This window comes from Erpetoichthys calabaricus, chromosome 11, assembly GCF_900747795.2.
Source record: "Erpetoichthys calabaricus chromosome 11, fErpCal1.3, whole genome shotgun sequence".
Lineage (NCBI taxonomy): Eukaryota > Metazoa > Chordata > Cladistia > Polypteriformes > Polypteridae > Erpetoichthys > Erpetoichthys calabaricus.
The window spans coordinates 96,731,380-96,754,414 of record NC_041404.2 but is presented as its reverse complement, the minus strand read 5'-3'; the positions used below and the strand labels follow the sequence as shown (position 1 = coordinate 96,754,414).

The window sequence follows — 23,035 nt, the reverse complement described above, 5'->3', positions numbered from 1 at the left end:
TCCAACTGTGTCTCTTTAGTGTGCGATCAGCTCTTCCCATGCCCCCCCCTCACAATGCAAGGGGGTGGGTGAGTGAAGCGATCCGGGAGCAGGGGCCATGCATGTTTGGAATATAGTGTGTATATATGGAAGAAAAGTAACGATTTAAGCGTTGCCCAATGTAGTGGAGTAAGAGTAGCATTGTTTCTTCACAAATGTACTTAAGTAAAAGTAAAAAGTATTATGCAGTAAAACTACTCTTAGAAGTACAATTGTGGGTTTTTTTTTTTTTTTTTTTTTTTTAAGTTACTCAAGTAAATGTAACTCGTTACCCTTATCCAGAGGTGGGTAGTATGTGGCACTCCCAATATCTATGCAAAAGGACAAAGGTCCAAGTCTTGAGTCCTGGTGCTTCCTGTCTTGCTATATGGTTGCAAGACATTGATGCTATTCAGTGACCTGATATGAAGACTGGAGTTCTTCTTCATGGAGCCTGGATTGAGGCACATTACTTGTATTGTGAGGGAGTGTCCGTTACAGCACTATGGCCATGTGGCAAGATTCCATGAGGGTGGTCCAGCTCGCAGGATCCTCATTGTTGAGTATGCGAGTGACTGGAGTAGGCCAAGGGGACACTCTTGTAACACTTGGCTGCAGTAGGTGGAGGGTAATATCCGGAAATTGGGGAACACACTGGGGGTTGCCAAACGGGATCCCAAGCTGTTTTGTCGTGTGGTGGGTGGGGCAACATGCTATACCAGTGCATGTTCCCCAACTGACCTGGCTGCAAGCCTCATGTCTTCACCTACTTACACATCTTGTCTCATTCTGTTTTGCTCTCTGCTTTGTAGACCACTAGACAATAATAATGTAAAACTCACATTTATGTTTGCATATTCTTTCACTGTACAGAAGTAACTTCCTGCTCTGGTTGGATTGATAAAGCATGCTTTTCTATAGCAGGTGGTGAAATGTCAAGAACTAGACGCACCTAATATGACTACATCCAGTGCTTGAGTGAGAGACAGCCAGTCCTGTGTATCAGAGCATACTGCCCCTCTTCAAACCCTGAAGATATACATCCATTCATCTACGTAACATGCTGAAGCTTATACCAGCAAGGCAAGAACAATTCCCAGGAAGTGTGCCATTCCTACTCGGGGCAGTCTGAATCTCACTGGCAGATTTAGCAATGCAAATTTTAAACTTCAACCTGATTGAAACTTTTTTGGTTCTGTGCAGATGTTTTTTACCATAGTTCCGAGTAGACCCTTTCCTGCCTTGCATATGTTCTACATAGTCTGCATGTGTTCAGATGAATTAGCATCAGTGTCGATGATTTTTACTCCCTCAAAGACTGGTGCTTGGTTCTTTTCTTTCTTAGTGTATCATTGGCAAAACCTACTTCTCAAGCCTTTTACAAAAAAAAAAAAAATAGTTTGTGGTGAAGTCGTACAATTCATTTTTGTGAGGTTTTTCCCCACACATTGCATGTGCAATGCTTGATTAGCAAAAGTAGCTTAGCTCTTTTAAACAAGTGCAATTGCATGGAGGTGCCTAAATAACATTAAAATCTTGTGATCCATGTCACCGATTTCCCTCCCCCAAACCCCCCCCCCCCCCCCCCCCCCCCCACTGTTTCTGCAGAATATCTGTATATTTCATTCTTCCAAACGGCATTGAATTTCATTTTAAATTTAAAGTTGTTTTCCAATGAGGTTACCCATATATACAACATGAACGTTTTGATAACTTCTTTATAACAATTTTTATTCATTTAATACCAAACAGGTGTGCTTAAGTCTATTGTGATTTGACACCTCTCTTCCCTATAAAAATTTTTATCTCTGGGTTTTTGTTTTTATAAGAAATAAATTCGGGGATCTTTTGTAACTTGAAAACCGTGTTTGTTAACTGGCACTTCTGGTATGTTTCTGCAGAGGATCGTGCTTAGGAAGACTGCTTCAGGGCTGCTATTTCCCGTTTGAGTGCCCTCTAGATGGAAGTCAATTGGGAAACATTTAATTTTCTTCATCAGGAAATTTTTCTAATTTCTCATTTAGTCAAATTTATAATCTCACTTTAAGTATATCTAATTTTTTTTCAAACATTTTTTATGTCAACTGCTTTGTAACAATTTTGTAATCGCTTTGAAAGATGCTATATACAGCTTTAATTTAATGTGGATTGCCAGTGCAGGAATTATTGGGTAAAAACATGTACTGTGTATTTCAAGTATTAGGAATGTAAGTCTTTTAATCCAAATGTGTGTGTTAATCTTTCTATTTTAAGAATAGTTGTATTTATTTGTTGGTAACTTGCTGATACACTCAGACAACTGACATAACACAATTTACTCTCAAACCCACTTAATCCAGTTCAGGGTTAGAGAGCCAAATCCTGGACAAGCTCTATAGTGCTGTATTACTATTATTATTATTTATTATTAAGGTGGCAGTCTAACGCATGACCCACTCATTCACATACTGGGGCCAATTTATGAATCCAACCTGCATGTATTTTTGTAACAGGAGGACAAATTATCCGCACAGGGAGAAAATGCAGAGTTCACATGTACAACAGTTAGGTGTGGTAGTAAAACTCCGGTGGCTGGATCTGTAAAGCAGTAGCATCATGCTGCCCAACTGATCAGCAAAAGAAATCCATCTATTCATCCATGTTTTCACTTTTTAAAAGGCCTCTTAGTACTGTTCAAGAGCAAAGGTGCAGGAGCCTACCCTTGCAGCATTACAAGCAGGGCAGCAACCAAACCCAAATGGAATGTCTCAACACCAAGATGTTTCTCTCTCACACACACACACACTGGACAAGCTCCGTCTCCGATTGATGTAATCTACACAGCTGTGTCACATGACATGTAATTTTGTAACCTGCTTAATCCAGACTTGGGTCACATATGGAGGTGGAGCCTATCCCAGCTAGCATAGCACACAATGCAGGAACAAGCCCTGGACAGGATGCCAGTCCGCGGGGCAAACACATATACACACACACACACACGGCCCAGTTTAGCATCGCCACTTCACCTAACCTGCATGTCTTTGCACAGTGGGAGGAAACTGGAGCACCTGGAGGGCACCCACACAAACAAGGCAAGAACATGCAAACTCCACGCAGGGAGGACCTGGGATGGCAAACCTGGTCACCTTGCTGTGAGGCAGCAGCGCTACAACTGTGCCAACCTGCCACTCTGCGTCACATGATGCAACGTCAAAATTCCATATTATTGTGAAAAATATACAAAGACATGGAGACAATGACCGCTTTCTTTTGCACACCTAATACTGCAATTTAAAGTAAAGCCATTTGTTACTCTATAGTTTATTCTCCATGTTACATTCTAAGAATTGAAATCCATCTGATTATAATCGCCATACTGCCTCTACAGGCATTTGTTTCATGTTTATAATAAAGTTTTGGCTTTGAGAAATTCTGTCCATGACTGCCATATTAGAAGGCCTCAATATCCGGCCTTTGTGTTTGCCATTTTATTAAATGGTCTTGCTAAGATGCAATTGTCATTCTATACAATAAACAATATTATTTAACGTTATATGTTTATATAGTATACTTTTAATTGCTTAAAATAACGTTAATTATTTTCATATCATTTTATGTTTAGAGTGTTTACTATGCAGCCTTGACTTTGAGTCTAAATGATTGTGTAGCACATGGAGTTCTGTTTAAAATCTCTTAACATGAACAGTAGTGAAATAAGAATGCATAGTAACATAAATTCTAACCTGAGGTTGAAGTGCAAAACTCAAATAAGCAACACATTAAAAATGCTTACCTTTTAATGCTATCAATAATGAGTAAAATAAATGTAGCTAAGCATAATTATAATATTACAGCAATAACAGAAACCAGGCTAAAGAACAAAGATGGGGATATGTGTAACATCGAGGGGTAGACATTTAATAGGAAGGGACAGACAGAACATTAAAGGAGGGGTGGGGGGTGTTGCTCTTATTGTCACAGAATTTAAACACAAGGCCTCTTCATTTGGACGATGCGCCCCACCTTAGTGAGGTCGTCTGGATTTGGCTGGAAAGAATTCGGGGAGTCGTCTTTATTTTAGGAGTGTTAGAGCCCTCCAATGCAGACAGCAATTTAATTTACTAATATTAAAACTGCAAGTTTACAGGTGGATTTTGTAGTCATAAAAGACTTTATGTATCCAAATATTAACTGGGGTAACGTTGCAAATAGCAGAGCGCAAGACAGGAGTTTTTAGATGTAATCGGGAGCTATTTAATAACCATCAGTGAGGAGGGAGCCTGTCTGCAGTTTGTATTTTGTAATAAATAGGATTGGACCAACGGGGACAAGTGACCAGAATATCATACGATTCCCTGTGTTTTGGAAGAGAGGAGCAACCGATGCAGCAGAGTATAAAAGGAATAGACTGGAATAAACTTTTAGGTGTGAAGACAGAGTAAAGAGCAGTAGAACAGCTTTAAAGACACTTAATGTAGGATACAGGACAAGTTCATCCCAAAATCTGGAATTAGAAAATAGTGCATTTTTTCCTGTTTTTTTTTTTTTTTTAAAGAAATCTTTGTGGATGATGGTCTGGCAGTGTCATCACTTCATGTCTAAATCGCATCAAAAGACGCATCTCAATTTTAAATTCATGAAACATTCAGCATTTTATCTATTTATCTATTATTGGTGTGAATGCTTTATTCAATACTTAAATTATTTTTGTCCTGCTTATTCCCTCTCACTCGGCATCAAAAGCACTAGAACCCGTCCATTCAGCAGTCAGACAGACCAGCCAGACTACACCTGCAGTCAGATGTGCTGTTCCAGTTTGAAGGGACACTTCAAATGACCGGCATGTCACGGCAGTGTGATAGAAAACCCGTACAGACATATGGGGGATGTGAAAATGTGACACACAGACCTGCAAATTAAATCACTGCAAACTTTCAAGAATAAATGGTAAAAGTGGGCCACTAATGCCGATCAGAATGCTGGACCACGTCAGTAGTGTTTTTTTTGGTCCGTGGTCTGTGATATTCTTATGTATGTCTTCTGATTATTGATTTTTCAAAAAAAAAAAATTGACTGACTGGGAAGGCCTTGACCTGCTGAGTTTCTTTTGAGTACAGTAACCTGTAAAAATACTCAGTTGGTAGTGGGACCCTCATCATGCCTGCTTCCACTGTCTCACAGGGGGCTTGCTTCTTGCAGTCCAATGTCAGCTGGGCAACCGTGTGCAGTTCTGTATACAGTAATCCCTCCTCCATCGCGGGGGTTGCGTTCCAGAGCCATCCGCGAAATAAGAAAATCCGCGAAGTAGAAACCATATGTTTATATGGTTATTTTTATATTGTCATGCTTGGGTCACAGATTTGCGCAGAAACACAGGAGGTTGTAGAGAGACGGGAACGTTATTCAAACACTGCAAACAAACATTTGTCTCTTTCAAAAGTTTAAACTGTGCTCCATGACAAGACAGAGATCACAGTTCCGTCTCACAATTAAAAGAATGCAAACATATCTTCCTCTTCAAAGGAGTGTGTGTCAGGAGCAGATCATGTCACAGAGATAGAGAGAGACAAAAGCAAACAAATCAATAGGGCTGTTTGGCTTTTAAGTATGCGAAGCACCGCGGCACAAAGCTGTTGAAGGCGGCAGCTCACACCCCCTCCGTCAGGAGCAGACAAAGAGAGAGAGAGTTTGTTTTTCAAGCAAAAATCAATACGTGCCCTTCGAGCTTTTAAGTATGCAAAGCACCGTGCAGCATGTCCTTCAGGAAGCAGCTGCACACAGAAGGTAGCAACGTCCCTATCGTCTAGGTGTGCGAACAGCCCCCCTGCTCACACCCCCCTACGTCAGCGCAAGAGAGAGAGAGAGAGAGAGAGAGAGAAAGTAAGTTGGGTAGCTTCTCAGCCATCTGCCAATAGCGTCCCTTGTATGAAATCAACTGGGCAAACCAACTGAGGAAGCATGTACCAGAAATTAAAAGACGCATTGTCCGCAGAAACCCGCGAAGCAGCGAAAAATCCGCAATATATATTTATATTATGCTTACATATAAAATCCGCGATGGAGTGAAGCCGCGAAAGGCGAAGCGCGATATAGCGAGGGATCACTGTAATCTACTGTCACTGCAGCTTATAAAACAACAAAAGCATTTTATGTAGTGTCCTACTGCTGAATAAACCTGTAGCAACAATACAGGGCTGACTGTGAGCAATAAAAAAAACAAACATTGAATCTTTAAATGAGCAAACATCCTATACAGTACTGTATAGGCATATAGAAATACTAACAGTAGGATGAAAAAAGAAATCAAAATACTTTATTGCCAGTTATTGGAGCACTTTAATCTAATGCTATACTGTGTGAATTCTTCCTTGAGGTTTATTAATGGCACCATTCCATTGATCATATAGGCAGTCTTTGTCCAGTATGAGGGCATTGGAAGCTGCAGCCTACTGTGGGAACAATGGTCTTAAAATAAATGTATAGGAGGGTTAAGAGGGGGGTTGATGGCAAACCTGTACAGCTAAACATTTGATTAAATGTCACCATTTCAAGATACAAAATTGCCCTTTTTTTGGTATGTAACACAAGTGCCTGACTTGTGTTACAAATGTTCCCTATATAGAGTTACAAAACCTCCCTACTAAAGTTATAAATGTGCCCTTTTTGGGTTACAAAAAGGCCCTAACATCCATCTATCTATATCTATCGGATAGGAACAGAAGCAAACATACATAGGAACAAACCCACCCTCGCCAGCCTGAGCCAAGAGGTAAAATAAAAATATATTTTGAGAGAATCCAGTTGACGGCAAAGAAATCTTATCTAAATTCTTTCTGTAACACAATTTAAGTCAAGGCATTACAAACCCAGTTTTAAACAATTGAGCACCAGCAGACCAAGTTTCGATTACATTACTGGAAGCACCCTTAATCCTTGCTGCAAATGTCTAGTAGGCCTCCTGCTATGACTTAATACAAGAAAAATCTTTGAATTTTGTTAAGACTGAAAGACCAAAAAGTCCTCCTTCATTGCAGGATTGCTGAAGAAAAATCAAAGGATTTTCACTAAACAAAAGTAAGTCCTGTCCGTGTCCAGTGTTGCTTCTCTGCCGTTATTGCAGATGCTAGTGATACATTGTGCACACCTAGCTACTTTGTAACCTGTTACACAAAGCTGTAATTTACATTTCCTAAGATTGAGTTTGATATATTCTTTTGGAGATACCTGAAAATGAAATGCCTTATTTGACAGATGTTTTCGAAATAAGAATATTAAAGTAGTTTTTATTTCATTTAAGGGTCATGCAGCACCTATCCTTTACGCAGCCTGGTCAGAGGCTGGTTTCATCAAAGAAGCTGATCTCCTAAACCTGCGGAAAATCGATTCGGATTTGGAAGGTCATCCTACTCCTGTAAGTTAATGTGTTTGTTGTTTTTTTTTAATAAATATAACAGGATTGCAGAAAACTAGAATTTGTACATTTTTAACCAAAAATTTCCAGTGCTTTTTTTATCTAGGTGATTAAAAGTGTAATGCTAGTCTACGAAGCACAGCATTGAATTGGTTTACAGTATTGTAACTTGTTGATATATGTAACACACCTAGATTTGAAATACTATAATGTAACCTTTTCAGTTTTAATTTCTCTAGGTAAAAGTAAAGGTGAAATCTCCCGCAACCCCCACAAAAAAATATCTGACCCTGAAGTATATATTGCATTTGGGGTGGTTTTAACAAGGTGTTGCAGTTTTAATGTATGTTCAATGCTCTTTCTATATATGGCATGAGGGGAGGAGGAGATTTTATTGACTTTATTGTAGATGTTTGACATAGGGTTAATATGATCATCTAATTTATCTTGCCATAAGCATGTACTAACTTTTTTTTTTTTCACTTGGCTTATGTCTAACTGAATAGTAAATGCTGCTTAAACCCAATACAAAAAACATTATGCTGTTGCCATGTAATTAGTAAAATCTAAAATACTGATTTTTATAGTGGCTGACACATCATGTCAATTTTTTTTATTTTTTTTTTTTACAAAATCACTGTCATTTTTGCTTTTGAGATTATCCAGTTAATGTCTCCTCCACACTACTACAAAGTACTCGACCCAAAATTAGGTGTGTTTTTTTTTTTTTTTTTTTTTTTTGCAGAGAAATTTATTTTGCTTTCATGTTTTCCTGGAGAACTTTTTATGATGGGAGCATATGGTGATCAGAGCTGGACGACCGCATGCAGCAGAAAACTTACGCGTGAAAAAATCTTGCATTACTAGTGTTGCAAAAATCCATATGTAAACCATCCAGGTGTATGCTCACAAAGGGCAAAACTTGGAAATGTTCAGAAAATGGAAGTTGTCCACAAACAGGAAGTCCCTTCCTCTAGCTCAGGGGTCCTCAATCACGGTCCTGAAGGGCCGCAGTGGCTGCAGGTTTTTGCTCCAACCTAATTGCTTAATAAGAAGCTCTTATTGCACAAGTAACACTTCAGCTTCACTTTTATTGTCATGCTCGTTAAGATTTTGAACCCTTACTGCTTATTTTGTCTTAAACAGCTGTATTCTTGGTTTTTAATTGCTCCTAATTAGCAGTAACATGCAAATGAGAAAAGAGACCAGCTTTTCTCCATTTAGCTTGTTACCATTTATACATGTATGTATTTATCATGCACTATTGGGTTTAATTAAATACTTGGAAGAAAAGTGGAGAGAAAAAAGTGAAGGACTGAGAATTATTCGTCCATTTTAGCCTTCAAATCATTTGAATGATATCTTTTAGGAAGGGGAAGAATATCTAGGATATGAGAATGACCTGACTTAGCAGAGGTAAAGCACTAACAAGCCATGAAGTCACATTATTCGCAAGAATAGCTTTCTAATTAAGCAACTGGGTTAGAACAAAAACTTGCAGCCACTGTGGCCCTCCAGGACTGTGATTGAGGACCCCTGCTCTAGCTGCATGCTTACAATCTTTGAGCTGGAGTACACAAGTATCTGGACAATGTGGAAATTTTTGATGAACTGAATTTTCATTTTGGAATAAACACATGCAACTGCTCATTCAGTCGCCTTGTAGACAGACGTGTGAGGGTGGTGCCTCATCTAATAGTGCTTGCCCAGTGCAGCTGGCATAGTTGTAGTTCCAGAGTTCCTGGTAAAATGGTTATAAAGTGGATGTGTTTTGGGAAGAACTGTAGCCACATTCACTACAATCTGAAGATGATGAATGAAAAGCCTCTGCTCATTTATTGAGACATGTCGGGTGCCACGTTGAAAGGCAATTTTATCTGGACATCATTCCAGCCCCTTCATTTAAATGCATAACTCTGTGTTAAAATGACTGCAACTGACAGTTGATCCAGTTACATTTATGCTCCCAAAGCGAGCACAGATCAGATTTATTTCTGAACTGATTCCAGAAACTTAAGACGAATGAGTTTTTGTTTTTTTTTTTTGCATTGGAAATGCAGCAGAATTTTCTTCTTCTCTCTTAATAGAGAGGTTTTATAGTTTTGTATCCACTTGTTCATGCACCATTGTGAGACTCATTGAGAAAGTGAGTGTGAAGGGTTCAAATGTACTGGATTTTTCAGTTATATTGGGTGGGGGTGTACATGTATACATTATAATTAAAAAAAAAAAAAAAAAAAAAAAAAAAAAAAATTTTAGCAGATGGCTTTTTCTTTGCTGTATAGGGTAACTCCCATTTGATAAATCAATATGTTCTTCAGTATGTTGCATCCATTTTTTTTTTATTTTTTTATTTCATTGTCAGATTGTGGTGGTTTGATCTTCTGAGGAGTGAATCATTTTATACTAGCTGTGTAAGCTCGGGCTTCTAGAAACTCATGAAATCATCAGGGGGGGAAAAAAATTGAAATGCAGAGTCGGCGGTTTTGTTTTGCGTACGTGCTCGTCCCCCTTGTCTGTCAGTGGCTAAGCAAGTTTCTCTCTCCTTGGAGGTTTCGTTTTGCCGATGTGCTCGCCTCGCTTGTGTATTAGCAGCTAAGGAAGTTTGTCTTTCGTCAGCGGTTTCACTTTGGCGATGGGGGTATTTGTTTTCCCTCTCTCCAGCTCATGCTGTAGCCTCGTACTCCTTCTTTCTTCAGACTTGTTCACTTGGGACTGCTTTGCCGGCTCTTTGGGCTATATGCTGTAGCTTTGTAGTTCCAGGCCAGACGCACACTTCCATGCATAGATGATTATTTTTAACCCTAGCCTGAAGCTGTTTCAATAGGGAGTCCTATCCAGTGTCTAGATTACTATCCAATTAAATCTTCCAGAGATTTGCGATGATTTGCCATGTTTGTTTTCAGGAAGCTCGGTGATGCAGCTTTTTGAAGGCTTAACACTAGATTTACCAGAGCCTACGAGAAAACTCCTGTAAATGTGCCGATTAAGACAAGCAGCCTACTATTCCATCCCCCAACGTCGCAGAATGTTCACGAAGTTCTTCCAGCTCATGCCTTGTTTGATTATCTGGGAGTGAACTGCTGGAGTTTGAGTGGAAATAATAGATCGTTATTTGGAACACATGCATTTCATGTGTGTTCCGTTTCTACAGTAATCTGTGTAAACACATTGTTAAAACAAACTTTTTCATATTTTAGTAATGTTACAAAATGTAGGCATAAACTATAGAATGTGTGAAGCCTGAAGTCCAAAGATCAAATAAACACTTTCACAAAAGGTTCAAGGACAATACAACCACTTCTGTAGCGTAGCGGTAAGATTGTTGACTTGTAATCAAGGGGCCAGCGGTTCGATCTCCTTGATTTGCCATTTTCAGTAGTAAGCTGCTTTTATTGTTAATATTATACAATACACACATACATTTGGTTTGCGTCTGTAACAGACCGTGTAAATTTATAGTACTGTACTTTTTTTTTTTTTTTTTTTCTTCCCCACTTTTATTCTCTCACTCACAATACATACTACTGCCCTAGGGATCTGACATTGTTAGTTTTTATTTGAAACTGAAACTTTGAATAACTGTAGATGTGAGTAGTGTTTTTGAGGCAATGGAACTGGACATTCTCTGATCTGGAGGGATAAAAGATGACACACAAACGCTGGTGAATCTGCCTTCTTCGTATCTCGCCATCACTTTTATTTTTTTTTTTTTATTCAGTTTTATTGAGTGTTCCTGCTCATGCAGAATTAGTATGCACCTTATGGTGTATGATGTCAAAAAAAAAAAAAAAAAGACCTAGGTATATATGACAATTTGGTACTGTTCAGATCATAAAATGATTTCTTCAATCAGAAAACATCGCACTAATGCAGTATTATTTGAAAACGAACAGCGTCAGATTGGGTGTGAATTTACGTAGGTGCTGTTGGGGGTTTGGTGCTAGAGCGTGATCATCATTGAGAGAATAAAACTGAAAAAAACTAACTTTTACAAGTACCATAAATTTTATACCCAATGTCCCATATATTTGTCTTTTTACTCTGTGCTTCGTCGACATCGTGGACCAGAAGGCATGAGCTTATTCAGTGCAGCAGGATCAACGCACATGTACTGTGAAGAGTGTTTATGGCTCGTATTGCAGAGGAACTTCATTGTTACATCTTACTAGAAAGGGCGATGGAAAAAGAAAAGGAGGATGCAACAATCGACAAGCTTCTGTTCCAAGACAGCCGCTTCCCCAGGAAAGTAAACTGAGTCAGTGTCAAATGCCCTTTCAATGTAATGAAACCACAGCTAAAAGTTACTTTTTTTTCAGTTTTATTCTCTCAATGACGATCATTCCATACCCCCCCCCCCCCGATCGGACTCTAAGTAACAGTGCCTGCGAACTGAGAAATTCGTGAACTTTCTGCGACGGTGGAGGATGGAGTAGCAGGCTGCTTACTGCTTGTTGTAATCGGCACATTTACAGGACAAAAGACGCTGGCAGAGAGGTGTGAACGGATTTAAGGTTAGCCGGATTTACGAGTTTTCTTGCAGGCTCTGGTAATTCTAGTGTTAAGTCCTACTGTACTTTCATGTAGTGCTGTGCCAACCCGCGGCGTAGCATACACCGCATAATTTATTGATGGGTGAACACATCCTGAAAGACAGTTGTCCAAATGGGGTGGGTTTGAGGATATGACTGTGAGTAAATGAAAAGATGGAACTCTGGGGAGAGCAACATACAATTGTCCATGACTGAAAACTGGTTTTGGCAGATACAGGCATATCTTTTTGAAAGTTTGTCCCTGCACCTTATTGTCATTGCAAGGGCCAATCTAACAGGAAATTGTCTGTGTGTAAAAGTAAAAGGCAACTTTGAATCTGATGGGGTCAGGGAAATCCGGAGAATATGGACAGTTTGTGAGGTAGCAGTTGCGATTGTTTTACACTCTAGTACATTGCGGTGAATCCTGGTAACAGTCAGTCTAGTGCCTTTACAGAGACTTCTTGCTGGCATGAGGTTTCTGAGAAGCATGACGACTGAACCAATTTTAAGTTTGAGTTTATGTGGAGGCATGCCAGTGGTGGAATGAAAGTTGATGTACGGGATTGTCTGTGACGATGGAGTCAACACTGGTGAAAGTTACTTCATCGGTAGGGATAAGTTTCAGTACCTGTTCATTAAGGTGTAGTGAGTCTTCATTGGGGACGCTTAATATAGCTCGCGTACCGAGTTGTTCTGGAGTCACAGTTGAGAAGTCGATGTCACCACATAGTTGTTGAACAGGATCAGAAATAAAAGGAAAACAATGTGAAGGTAATGTTGCAGGAGTTCCGTTTTTCCCATCTTGCGAAATCTTGTTCGTGAGGAAGAGCTGTCCTATTTGTCATCCGTACATGCATGTGACACCACAAAGGTTGCTTGTTCATGCAACCGGCGACAGTAAGTGCTAGAGTTGGCGGGCGGGGCTCTGTCGTGCGTACCCCATGACACGGAAGAAGGGTTAGAGTTGGCGGGCGGGGCTCTGTCGTGCGTACCCCATGACACGGAAGGAGGGTTAGAGTTGGCGGGCGGGGCTCTTGCGTGCGTGCGTGCGTATCCCATGGTCAGGCGACTTAGTGGATTATATATAGAAAAGCAGCCGGAACCGAAAAGAACAAATGAAAAGTCAACGTGGCTCAGAGGTGCATGTGGACTGTAGCAGAGATGAAAGGCGGTGTTTGGTGAGGTGCTGCGTGCCTCGAGAGCGAGGGTGGACTCAGGAAGAGGGTTAGAGTTGGCGGGTGGGGCTCTGTTGCGCGTATCCCATGGTCTCTGTCTTGCGTGCCATGGTCAGCTGCTTAGTGAATTGTTGGCGGGCGTGGCTCTGTCTTGCGTGTGTCTTGCTTGCCATGGACTTCGTGAATTATATATATATATATATAGATACCGGTATTGGTTTCACACACACACAAGGATTTTTACTTTTAACGGTATTTAATGATTCACACATAAATATAAGATTTGTGAACTTGTTCTGTTAGTAAAGTATTGGCCTTTTAGCTGACTGACCCAGAGAAGTAACATGGCTGCATTATGGTAGGTAAGGCTATCTCTCAAAAAATCTGACTTTTTGCTTTCTATGCACAATGCACGCTGATTAGCTTTCAATGTTTTTGCTGTCAGGTGTAAGGGAGTACTTGCAAAACAAATGTTACCAAATGTTTTGATTAGTACCACAAGGCATAGAAATACACCCTGCTAGCAGAGAAGATAATTTGTAAATTATCAACACTGACCAAGTGAACGTAATATGTAAACTTTGCAAGTGGCACATTGACACAAAGAGTGGCAACACGAGCAACCTTTTTGCATACCTCAAGAGCAGCCCCACTAGTATATACAGAGTGTCTAAAAAAAAAAAAAAAAAAAAAAGACGAGTTGTAACTTCTTTTGACATGCAGCATGACACAAAAGTGAAGCTAACTTTAAGGTGGTTTATAATTGCAAAGTCTTTGGCAACTAGGGCTGCAATGATTAGTCGACATAATCGACAACGTTGACCACAAAAAATTGTCGATGTGGATTTTTTGTCGACACGTCATAAACCGAATCTTCAATAGAGGCTCCAGTCACAAAGAACCACATTGGTTTTTATAACTGCAATGCACTAAATGAATGTCTGGGGGCTGTATCGTTTGTTATTGTTTGTCAAGACTGCACAGAGTCCTATCAACGAAGAATGTCTGAAGAGAAGAATGTAGAGGAAAATTAAACGTGGTTGCAATGGCGAGTTGGATAGAGGAGGGGGAAGGAGATAGAAAAAAATTGAGGCAGAAACTTTCTAAAGTGTGGGAGTACTTCACCGAAAAGGAAGAAAAAGTTGAATGCAGATTGTGCAAAGCGGAGCTTTCTTTTCACGGTAGCACCACTGTGATGCATGAGCATCTGAAACGCAAGCATCCTGAAGCTATGATGCCACCGTCTCTTGAATTTATGCTGGCGCTGTTAGGGTCAGATCAGAAGGGGAGGGAGAGTGTGAACGAGACTGAGGGGGGAAAAAATAAGTGAAAAAAGCTAACTTTTACAAGTAACAAATTTATACCCAATCTGTTCGTTTTCAAATAATAATCCATTAATGCGATGTTTTCTGATTGGTATTATTCAGGTCCTACAATGACTTCTTCAAAATGTCACTCATATATATATAAAAAAATATTTTTATTTTTTTTTTTTGTACTATAAGGTCATAAAATGAATAATTCCAAATATCCTCTATACCGGTGTCTGTTTTTTGTCAGTGTGGCTTTGACATCACGGGCCATAAGGTGCATACTAATTCAGCGTAAGCAGGAACACTCAATAGAATTGAATTTAAAAATAAAAAAAATAATAAAAATAAAAAATCAAGTGATAATGAGATACAAATAAGGCAGATTCACCAGCATTTGTGCATCAGCTTTTATCCATCTAGATCAGAGAATTTCCAGTTCGATTGTCTCAAAACACCACTCACATCTACAGTTATTCCCAGTTTCAGATAAAAAGTAACTGCGGTAGTATGTATCGTGATTGTGCCTGAGAGAATAAAAGTGGGGAGAAAAAAAAACTTTTACAAGTACTATACATTTACAGTGGCTGTTACAGACACAAATGTATGTTTATTGTATAATAACAGTAAGAGCAACTCGCTACTCAAAACGGTAAATATACGTGGCCGTCAGAATTGAACCGGGGGACTCTTGATTATAAGTCAGCAATTCCTACCGCTGCGCCTCAGAAACTATTGTATAATCCTTGAACCTTTTGCAAAAGTGTTTATTTGATCTTCAGGCTTTACACATTATATAGTTTGTCTACATTATGTCATTTATTACTAAAATATGAAAAACGTTTGTTTTAAGTATGTGTTTTTTGGTTAAGTTAAATGCACTTTTTTTGTTTAGACTACGTGCACTTTAGTTTGTATTGTTTTTAATGCATTTCTTTTTTATTGTGATGGTCACACTAATATAAAAACATCTGATTATTTTCAAATTCATATGTTTCACTGGTTATTTTAATTTGATTATTTTAGCAGGGTGACATTCACATGTGGACAGATGAGGTAAGACATGCACTGGAGCCCAGAACAGGATGTGCAACCACAGGTCGCAGGCTTCAAAATAGGCATGAAATAATCGTGACTAATCGGGGTGGGGATTAAACGATCAGTCAACTACCAAAATCATTAGTTGCAGCCCTATTTGCAACTGGATGTCTATATGACAAAAAAGCAAATCTGTGAATGAAATTATGAATGCTGTAACAGCACATTGCTAAGGAAATGTCATATTTATATGGTGTAAAAAGAGAAATTTTAAAAACTTGCTTCCAGACACCAGGTATATAATGCCAAGTTGCATTTACTTCACCAAAAGTATGAAGAATGCAGGTTAAAAAGTTCATTTTAGATAGTAAATCATTTGGCTAATTTGCATGCAGATCAAATATGGTATATCCACACAACTTAACCATATACTGTATAAGCACTATATTAATAAGAACTGTAAACTAAACAAGTGCTTACAAAGCTCATACCTTTTGAGAGTAAATGCTTTGTAAGGGGGAGAAAAATTTTGATATTTTCTTTTCGAAAACACATGGCCTCTTCATAATATCAGTTTAAATTTTGTCCATGGTAATGTCTGTATTCTTGCATGCGCACTTTTGAGTGCTGTTTGAAAACCATGCTTTTTTGTAGTTTCTTTATATCAATTAATGTTGTTTATTACAGTGTTTGTCTTGTTGCGTAATTTGTAGGCATTTGAGTTTTGGTAGGTAAGAGATAAAAGAAATACCATGGTAGTTATCAGGAAAGCAAGCCCTTTAAAGATCCCGTGGCATTAATTGCAGGTGACGAGTCGGAGAAACTCCAGCAGGCAGTGGGGAGACTAACAACACAGTGAGGCAGTGCAGAGTGCAAAGATATACTTCTACATCAGATCATTAATGTTACAGGCAGCTTAGCTGCTCTGAGTGAAACAGTACAAGCCAAATAGCTTTAGACAGCTTTTTACACAGTTAGAAGTAAAGGTGGATAAAAAAATGCCACAAATGTCCAGTATAGCTGGATTGAAGAAAAATTGACTGTTCTATGTGGCAGGTGCCTTGTTGCAATGAATATAAAGCTGTAACTGTGGTTTGATTATTGTGCTGAGGAGCACAATATGACTAATTTTGTTCTATATATTGTAGTAAATATTAAATCGGTTTAAACGATGTATAGTGATTTAGGGAAGAGGTATTCAAAAAGCTTGCACAGGTATGGTTATTTGTGGCTTGATTTATACATTCTATGGTTTGCATGTAATATATGGTCACTAAAGGTCAGAGGTGTGTATATATAAGCGTGTTTCCTGAAAGTTCCATGTATAGCGGGGTTAAGAATGCTCCAAAAAACTCATTGTTGTTTGTGCTGGGAAAACCAGGGAGCATGATCCTCTACAATGGTGGAAACCCAATAAAACCAATTTACCTTGAGCGTATCTATCGCCTTACAAAGATATTAATGCTCTGTTTGGAACACGTGCAAACATTATTTGGTGTAGATAATCAGTTGAGCCAGAGAGTGTAAATAAGCTTGTATTTCTGTCAAATTCTCTTGCTGGACATAGTATTTTTTTGTTCAGGTGCATTTCAAAATTTAACCAAAGTTTGAAATACACCTATTTTGATAGAGTACTGATGCTTTGGAGGCACTGTATTTTTGTTAACATATAAATATCAATGACTTCCGCTCAGCATTCATCACTATTATCCCACAGACTGTGCACGAAGATGAGCAGGCTGGGCCTCAACACCACCCCCCAAACTGATTTTAGACTTCCTGAAGGAAAGGCCTTCGTCCGTAATGGCAGCAACACCTCTAGAACCATCACATTGAGCACAGGGCTGTGTCCATAGCTCCTTGCTCTTTATACTGCTGACACAACTGCTCAGCAGAGATCCACTCAAACCAGGTCAGGTTTGAAGATGACATGATGATGGGTCTCATTAAGAAAAATGATGCCTTGCCATACACGGAGTATGTGGCAGGAGTGGCCCCTTGGTATAAGCGCAACAATTTCTCTCCGTGTTAAGACAAAAGATGATTGACTTCAGGAAATACAGCACTACTTAACCACCTCTCTCCATCGATGGTGCTGTTGTTGAGCAGATCAAACACCCAAGTTCTTGGGAGTCCAGATAACGATTGACCTTTCTTGATCCCGGAGTTCTTTCTCCATAACCAAGGGGGCTCAGCAGTGTTTGTACTGTTTGTGGACACAGACGAGGAGAGGGCCTTGCCCCACCAATCCTTACTGCATTCTGTAGGAGTACCATTGAAAGTCTTTCTAGCTGCATCACTGTCTGATACACTACAGTGAATAGAACAGCTGAGATTTCTGCTCCTCCGAAAGACATTTACCAAACCTGTTAACTAAGCCAGTAACATTCTGAAAGACTATTCCCACCCATTATGTGGTATCTTCTCTACTATCTCAAACTATTGTTTCCACTCCTCCAGTTTCATACTGCAGGGTGTCCATTCTGAATGCATAAAGTCTAGTTATTGTCTAACCAAATGTCTTTCCAGTGTATTCCCTTTCTTGCACTATTGTTACAACAAATAGATGATGCAGCAATGTATCTGTTTGTTGTGCTTGTTTGTGTCTTTTGTATTGCTTATGTCACAAATTACATTTTGTATTTTGCTATATGTTGCACTGTGGCTCATGGAGATACATTGCCTCATCTCACTGTGTGTGTGTAATAATAAAAATAATTCATTACATTTATACAGCGCTTTTCTCAGTACTCAAAGCGCTATCCACATAGGGAGGAACCGGGAAGCCAACCCACAATATTCCACAGTCTCCTGATTGCAAAGCAGCAGCACTACCACTGCGCCACCATGCAGTTACTGATGACAAAATAACCTTGACCTTATTCATTTGCAAACTTTTAATTGTACTACAGGCACATACAGTGCTTCTGTAAAAGGATTTGCCCTCCTAACTCTTTTAGGGCAGATGTCAACATTTGTTTGTCACATAGCCCTGAGGGTGGATGTCAACTAAAGTAGAGAAAAAAAGCTGTAAATCTAATGGTTAGTTTCAATCAACGTTATAGGTAGACCTTCTTTGCTAGGAGGACTTTTGGACTTGTGCATATCCAGAGATTCTACGACAAGCCACTAGGCGAGAGCAAAGCGAATGTGCAAAGTAAAACACTTTTTTGCACATTACTGCTCACTCTGACTTATTGAACTCCCAATTTTGATGCAATGTGATCTGCAGATCGAAAAAGAAAGTTGGATACCTGCATCAGCTGATTGGTTCCCAGCTGATCATGCAGCTGACTCTGTTAGCCTGGGAGTACTACATATACAGTTATTAAACTCCGATTCTGATGCAAAGGACCTGGAAATTGAAAACAAAAAACCAGTTCCTGCATCAGCTGATCGGTCCCCAGCCAGTTGTAGTGCTGAATGTGCTCATGTAGCTGACACACCTATGGCATTGTTCACCCTGGGAAGATTACACAGACTGATCTGTGGGAGGTGAACTGGCTACTGGACTTCATCAAACGACACGGTATGCTAGTGGACACTCAATCAACCAATGAACCAAATGTAAATAACTTTTAACTTTAAATTAGACTAGATGCACTCGGGTTTTGATTGCTTCCAGCCCTGCTGAATCTAAACATCTCTTAAATAGGACATGTCCGGCAAGGTGCACTTGGCTAAACGTTCTCAACAAGCAGCCTACCATGCCTTAATCAAAAGGAATTCCAGAACACCTGAAAAAGTTGCTGAAAAATTATTGGTTGGGAAAAGGTTGCAAACCTGTGGTGGGCTGGCGCCCTGCCCGGGGTTTTTCCTGCCTTGTGCCCTGTGTTGGCTGGGATTGGCTCCAGCAGACCCCCCGTGACCCTGTAGTTAGGATATAGCGGGTTGGATAATGGATGGATGGAAGGTTACAAACCAATCTCTAAAGCCTTGGGACATCAGTGAATCAAGACCTGTCCAAATGCAGACGACTTTGAACGGTGGGTAATCTACACAGTAATGGCCAGCCTAGCAAAATTACTCTTAAGAGCGGATAGAAAACTCCAGTGGTAAATGGCTGAAAAACACAGGTGAACAACAAAGGATGGACAGGGCCCTCTATCTTGGCTAATGTCAAATATGGTATCCATGAGAGATTTGAAAGGCAAAAACCACTTCTAAATTGGAAGAACATAAAGGCCTGTTTTAACATTTGCCAAAAAAAAAACAGTTTTATTCCTAAAACATTTGGAATAATCTGTGGACTGATGAGTCAAAAGTGAAACATTTTAGAAGCATGGGTCCCATTCCATATGATGTAAAGCTAACACAGCTTTTCGTGATAAGAACCTCAGGCCCATAGTCTAACATGGTAGTGGTGGTTGTGGTACTGTGGTATGGGGATACTTTGCTGCTTCAGGGTGACTTGCCATAAACGAGGGAAGCATGAATTCAGCTCTGTGTCAGAAAGAAGTGCTAAGAAGTGTCAGGTCATCAGCCCATGATCTGAACCTCAAGTGCAATTGTTGTGCAGGAGAGCAACAATTCAAAGCACAATAGTAAAATCCATCTCTGAATGACTGACTAAGCCACTTCAAAACTTTTTTTCTTTAAATTCCAATGTCCTGACTTGAATCCCTTTTGAGATGTCGGGCAGTTCATAGTCAACCCCTCCAGTGTGGCAGAATTAAAACTATTCTGTAGAGAAACTGAGCCAAAGTTTCTCCACAAATATGCCAAAGACTGATCTCTAATTACCAGAATCATCTTGGTGCAGTTTTTGTTGCTTATGATAGCTTCAACTTCTGATAAGATTCCACAACCAAGTATCAGGTTTGGGGGTGGCAATTTTAACTTTTTTTCACATGGGTGATTATATAGGTGTTGATCATTTGATTTATTGAAGAAAAAAATGGTCATTTGAAAACTAAGTTTTATGAATAAGCAAAAATGGAGGAAATTAGGAAGTGGCAAATATTTCATGGTGCTTTATATTCCTATGCTTTTTATTAATTGTAACATAATGAACATTGATCAGTCTAAAATACAGAGCTTGTTAAAGTGTGTCCATCTGTTAACTAGGAAGTCCATGCTATTCTTCCGACACTACCCCCCTGCCTGTGCTACGCACCAGAAACTTTGCATCTCTGCCGCTCGCAAACAACAAAACATTTAATTCTCACGGATAGGCCTCTTCATTGGGAAGAAACAGTACTTTTCTCTAATGGCAACACAAATTAGACAATCTACAAGTCTCCGACTTAAAGTTTAAAGCCAAACAATATCTACATACTTCTGTCATATGTCCAAATATTCAATCTATTTTTGCTTTTACCATCTTGTCAATATCGCATTGAATTTTGATTCCGTGTTTGAAATTGCATCGTGACAACGCAACGTATAACTGCCCGTGAGTGAATATCATTTTTCTCTCTGCATGAACTGTGTCTGACAATAGCATTCACACAAATGAGAAATGAGTGAACTGTGTGCGTGGCTGTAAATGCTTTTAGATGTGGGCAGTACTTTTCCAAATCTCTTTGCATAAAGTCTTGTCTCGCGGGGCTTGAAATTTTCTTTCACAGGATTTCACTTTCACCCAACCAACCAATCTTGATTCTCGCAGATACGCCTCTTCATTGGGAAGAAACGGTAGTTTTCCCTGATGGCAACACGAATTAGATGATCTACAAGTCTCTGACTTTGTTTTAAATCCGAACAATATATTCGATCTCTTTTCACTGTTCTGTTATTTCACCGAGTAATTTCCATTTGTTTACGCTAATGCGATCTTTACGATTTATTTATTTATTTATTTATTTTTTGAGGCTTTCGAATTTTCGTACATTCATTATCACTAACCTGCTCTGCATGTGTATCGCACCAACGTTTTTGAATTCTTTATGATGTTCTACTTTGTCATCTACTCTTTTGTGTTTTATTTCCGGCCCTGGGCGTGGTTAAATCTCTTGGCACCATGTCTCGTCTCGCAGGACATGAAGGTGTCTCTCTTCAAAAGATCACGTCTCGTCGCAGGATAGTCTCGTCTCTCAAGATTATATTTTTTTAAATTTTTTTGTTACAATAGAGAGATATGTAAATTATTACGGCCCACTAATTTACCAGTCCCCTTGCCTGTACATGCTTCAGAACCAGTCTTTTTCTTGAATGTAGTTTAGATATTTTATGCTTTTTATTCCAAGACATTTCAGCTTCTCCCCAAGTAAATTTTGGATGCAACTAGGTAGGTCAGGTAGTTCTTTGCCATTTTTAGGGGAAACCATGAATTCTGCCCATTGATGGATTTTCTTAAGGAGAGTGTCCAATCATCAGAGTTTGTAACTCATTGACAGCAACATGTAAATTGAATGATTTTTTTCCCCCCCATTTGGTTATATTTTTGAATTAAAGGGCACGTGTTTTTAATATTTGGACTAAAGTCTTTATACACGTCATGTCATTAATATAGTATAACACGGTAATAGTTTCTGCTTTAGCTAGGTGTTCAGCATTTCTTGCCTCATTTCCTTTCATCCTGGTTCATCTTTCACAAATCTACCCAAGCCTTTATCTTGTCCAAATCCCTTGGTATTGAATCGACAGATTGCAGTTCAACTGCCAATCCACCTAGCTTAAACTTAACCAACTTCTTCTTTTGGCTCTTATCTAAATATTTTTGTGTGTGTGTGTTAAAAACAGCAATGGCCAACCTAGCACGCACTCTTAACATACCCATTTTCAGATAAGGTTCCTAGCACCATAACCCACTGCTTCCTGTGTCTGAGCCAATTCTGCACCCATCTACAAACACCAACCTGAACTCCCACTTTTACTTTATAGACCCAGGGTGGTATGGGATAGCAAGCTGCTTGTGCTGATTGACTCATTTACAAAACAAGACGTTGATGTAGACTTGCGAAGGAATTTAAGGTGGGCCGGGATTACAAGTTTTTCGTAGGCTTCAGGGATTCTAGTGTTAATTGCCAGGCGTTCTTTCTTGATTGTAGAGTAATGACTCTCCCTTTGAAGAGATTTCCTTTGTGAAAACATGATGGGATACTCTGGTATCATCTTCTGTTTTGTTTTCAGAATAAACACATCAAAACAATTTTGGTGGGACATAGTCCAAACTCCAGATATCGTGTTGATATATTGATATTCAAAAGTGACAAAACATCAATGATGTGTATTTCAAAAACCTGACGTGCTAGCTTAATTCCGATTTCATATATGAAACCAGTGTAAAAAGCTTAGAGATGCTCTGAAGTTCCCAGAAGCAAACAAAAAATATTTTTTGTAGACCAGTGTTATTTTAATTGCAAGGCTCTCACATAGCTGTTTCATTAGGCAAGATGTAATGGGTGTACACTGATCAGTGAAGATCTTGCGTGGAGTGTCAATCCAAGTGAAAATCTCTGTCGAAGCCTTTGCAAAAGCCTGTATGTTAGCCTTCCGCAAAGCAGTCACCTTGGAATATCTTGTTGTGTAGTCAACCAACACCAGCATATACTAATATACGTTATTACTCTTGGGAGGTGGACCAACAATATCTAACCCAAGTCGCTCGAAAGGAACATCAAA

The 23,035-nt window shown here is 39.3% G+C and overlaps 1 protein-coding gene across 1 annotated transcript in view; it reads left to right on the top strand.

The window, feature by feature from the left end:
* The window catches only part of LOC114660745 (transketolase-like protein 2), a 140,638-nt gene that overhangs the window by 25,081 nt on the left and 92,522 nt on the right, over positions 1 to 23,035 (top strand). The window contains exon 3 of the mRNA XM_051933546.1: positions 7,298 to 7,411. Coding sequence (XP_051789506.1) covers positions 7,298 to 7,411 — 114 coding nt within the window. The remainder of the gene's footprint in view (positions 1 to 7,297; positions 7,412 to 23,035) is intronic.